We start from the raw sequence: 3,206 nt of genomic DNA on the forward strand, positions 1-3,206 counted from the left end.
GGGGCAGGGGGGAGGCTGCAAACAACACTGCACCAAGGTCTGTGGGGTCCCAGCTTGGCTGGTTGCCAGCAGCGGGTACATGCACGCCTCAGGGCGGATGGCAGGGAAGGGGCTGGACTGCATTGCCACAAGAAGGATAGGGTATCTTGCAGCTCCCCCACCACCTGCCATGACGTGCATATGCACCTGCCACCAGCAGTGAGATGAGCCAGGGCTCTGCTGACAACAGTGCTGCTGCTTGCAGCCCTGGCCCCTGGGCAGCCACATGCCGGCGACGACAGTGGACAAGGGGCTTTCCCAGCTTGCGGCTGCCGCCCATGGTTTCACAGGGATTGTGGCAGGGCTTGCCACTGCTGCCTGCAGCTAGCCTCAGTCCCCAGGCAGCTGCATGTCAGTGGCAGCAGGCTCTTCCAGCCTGCTGTTAATGCCATCAACACACAACTGCCTGGGGGCCAGGTCTGGATATAGGCAGCAGCACTGCCCCATAAAGCTGTGGGCAGCAGCAGCAGGTAAGGGGATTTTCCAGCCCGTTGCTGCCACCTGCAGAACAACTGAGTATGGCAGGAACTGGTTCCCAGCAGATGCATGTTATTGGTTAACCATTTAACTGATAACATTAGGGGAGTTTAAACAGGTACTTAATTAATTGTTATTTACATCCCTAGCAGTGGTGGGGGAAAGACCAAGATTGCAGGGCAATGTATATATCATGTGAGGCTGTTTGCTTCAGCACCAGTGTGGCCTTCACTGCTTGCTGAGCTCAGCCACTACAATTAATTTTAAGAGGCATTCCTCTGAGTTCTACATGGAGTGTCCTGGGAAAGTGGGAGAAACAGAAAGTTGTGTATTTGCAAGATTGTTTCTGCTGCAATCCACATTCGCATTTATTTTTCATTAGAGAAAATATTTGGTTTTATAACAAGTATTTTAACACAAATATCTGATTAAAATCATCCAGTGGGAAAGGCAGCCTAAGTTCAACACAATACTCTTTCTTTTTCCTCTTAACATACATATCATTTTGGTCAACATGTTATAAAAATGAGTGGCAGGAATAATATACTGAACTTTTAAACTTACATTTCGGAAACCACAATCACACTCTTCTCCTGCTTCTACATAACCATTTCCACACTCAGTAGTTTCAAACAACTGAAAGTGACAAAAAAACTAACAATTAGGCATATATGGTATCAAATGACTAATCTTTAAGACACAGTCCCTCAGTACACTGCTGCTGAGCCATCCCCCCACAGAAAATACCCCTTCTACCATAGGCAATGCATAGGTGGGGTATCCCTCCTGAGATTGGCCACCGCTGAAGCCACTGCCACTCTAAGCAGTCTCCTGCATCTTGTGTATCAGCGCCCCCTGCTTCAAAATGGTGGTGGGGGTACTTTATCTAAAGCTTGGAAATCTTTCTAAAGGAAATTATTAACAGTTCTCATTTACAGCTTGTATTACTCAGCTGTGACCTAAAATATTTGGTTCATTTGTTATCCATTCTCTTCATTTTTCCCCATTTCCATTTTTTTTCTTTTGACCCCTCTCTGTTGCACCTAACACAATGCCCTGTAAATGAAAAACAATATTTCTGCAAGTTTCTTTACTGCTTAGTTGTACAAATGATGGTGATTCAGTGCTCATATGAGTCAACTTCATCATTAAAAGGTCACTTGTTAAAATGCCTCTTGTTCTATTTTTTCATTTCTTAATGATTTTTCTTTGAGTCAGGAATTATATCTCCATCTTCCAAGTGCACTAAGATCATTTTACTAAACCTCTTCAGGACCAAGTGCCCTACCAGTTCTCAAAAGTAGCTTTTTATAAAAAGCAGAGCTAAAATTATTTTGCAGCTCTGTCATTTTACATAAAAAATATTTAGCATAAGTATAGTTACAAGGAATATGAAAATATCATGATATTTGAAGTTAGCAAAGACACTGAACCATTTGAGTACTACTAATTATTCCAAGTACATTCAGGTATTTGCATGCTGTTTTGCTGAATTTAATCAGACATATCTAAACAATGAACTTGAAACTTTAGTGGGGATTGACAGCACAAATGCAAAGAAGCAGCAATGAAAGTATTAAACTTTACTAATCAAATACAACATATATCATATATTTGGGAAGGATTATTTTTAGATGCTTTTGAAAAATAGATGGACAATTTAAAATATGACACCAAAGGGGAAGATAAAAACGTTTTTTTAAATGAACTATTTTGCTCTCCACAAAGGCCTATAGTTTTAGCAATGAAAGACTGGCTGTATACTAAAATTTTACACACACCTACATAGCCCCATTTCTTCACTAAATTGTTTTAGCATAACTTAGAAAATTTAATTTTTTGCCTAGATATTTTCAATATTATTGTACTTCAATAGTTTTAGCAAGATATCTTGCTCCTAATCTGAACCTGAAATTCAGTTTTCCATCTTGTAATAATATTCATAGATCTACTTCAACCATTCTCCTAGAATCATTTTTACTGGAGTAAGCGGGACTTTGTCTCCATCTTCAGACAATTAAGGATTTACTTATATTAATCTGATAGCCAACTGTATTGTTACTATGACCATACTCAGGATTAAATTGCGCTTTTCTCTTTTCAGACTCTAATGTTTTATGGTTATTTAAGTGCAATGGCTGGTAAAAATGTAAACTATACTCTAAATGGGATTTTTCTTTTGAAATCTATAAAAAGCCAGTGATTATGAAATTAGTCACAAAACCATTTTTCAATTATTGGAAGTCAGGAAAAAATAGATAGTCTTATTTAAGGTTAAAAGTTGATAGCTAGGAGATAAAATGCTAGACTATAGAGTCAATTAGTTTTACAGAGGGAAAGGAACATTTTTACAATAGTTTGGGTTTAATAGGGTTGTAATGATCCAAAAAACTAATTTTGTTGCACGGCAAATGGCCAAAATGGGACTGAATGGCTAAAGAGGATGGTAATACAACACAGAACTTTTTCCCTCTAGAGTGAACATTGTAATCTAATCCAGGCTGACAGTAAACGTAGACAAATTCAGGGTGCTGCACCTTGGGGGAAGGAATCCACAGCATACATAGAGGCTGGGGAATTCCCCTCTTGAAAGCACAGAGGCGGAATGAGATCTTGGAGTCATTACTGACTCCAAGATGAACATGAGCCGCCAATGCCAGACCACAGCCAGCAAGGCCAGCCATACATTG

At 40.1% G+C, this 3,206-nt stretch overlaps 1 protein-coding gene across 1 annotated transcript in view; it reads right to left on the reverse strand.

Annotated features, from left to right (window-relative positions):
• Positions 1 to 3,206, reverse strand: part of ADAM23 (ADAM metallopeptidase domain 23) — a gene marked incomplete at its 5' end in the record, with an annotated part of 186,474 nt that overhangs the window by 48,184 nt on the left and 135,084 nt on the right. The window contains one exon of the mRNA XM_025211029.1: positions 1,081 to 1,152. Within this exon, the coding sequence (XP_025066814.1) occupies positions 1,081 to 1,152 (72 nt within the window). The remainder of the gene's footprint in view (positions 1 to 1,080; positions 1,153 to 3,206) is intronic.

The sequence above is a fragment of the Alligator sinensis genome, unplaced genomic scaffold (assembly GCF_000455745.1).
Source record: "Alligator sinensis unplaced genomic scaffold, ASM45574v1 scaffold372_1, whole genome shotgun sequence".
Classification (NCBI taxonomy): Eukaryota; Metazoa; Chordata; order Crocodylia; family Alligatoridae; genus Alligator; species Alligator sinensis.